We start from the raw sequence: 315 nt of genomic DNA on the forward strand, positions 1-315 counted from the left end.
CCGTCTTCTCTAACCTGCCATAGCCGATGTCTTCTTTGGACAGTCTCCTGGTCCTTCCGGCTCCCTCCCACTCGCTGAAGGGATTGTCCAGTTGTGCTTGCTTATGCTCTTCCACTTTCTTGTCGAACATGTTTTTCATTCCACTCACGCCGGGGTGGAACAGGCGGAGGTTCTGAGGCATCTTCGCGGTGGAGGAGAGTGGAGTCAGTGGGAGAGGGATGGATGTTGATGCTGTGGTGGGAGATTTTTGAGAGGGAGGATCCTCGGTTGGATGCTTTTTCTTCCTGTGGTGGGTTGGGATGAGATTGGTTGAGG

At 53.7% G+C, this 315-nt stretch overlaps 1 protein-coding gene across 1 annotated transcript in view; it reads right to left on the minus strand.

Moving 5' to 3' along the window:
• The window catches only part of LOC119592947 (actin-binding Rho-activating protein-like), a 5,893-nt gene extending 5,584 nt beyond the window's left edge, over positions 1–309 (minus strand). The window contains exon 1 of the mRNA XM_037941838.1: positions 15–309. Within this exon, the coding sequence (XP_037797766.1) occupies positions 15–181 (167 nt within the window). The 5' untranslated portion in view covers positions 182–309. The remainder of the gene's footprint in view (positions 1–14) is intronic.
• Positions 310–315: the final 6 nt, after the last annotated feature.

This window comes from Penaeus monodon, chromosome 31 (assembly GCF_015228065.2).
Source record: "Penaeus monodon isolate SGIC_2016 chromosome 31, NSTDA_Pmon_1, whole genome shotgun sequence".
Taxonomy (NCBI): domain Eukaryota; kingdom Metazoa; phylum Arthropoda; class Malacostraca; order Decapoda; family Penaeidae; genus Penaeus; species Penaeus monodon.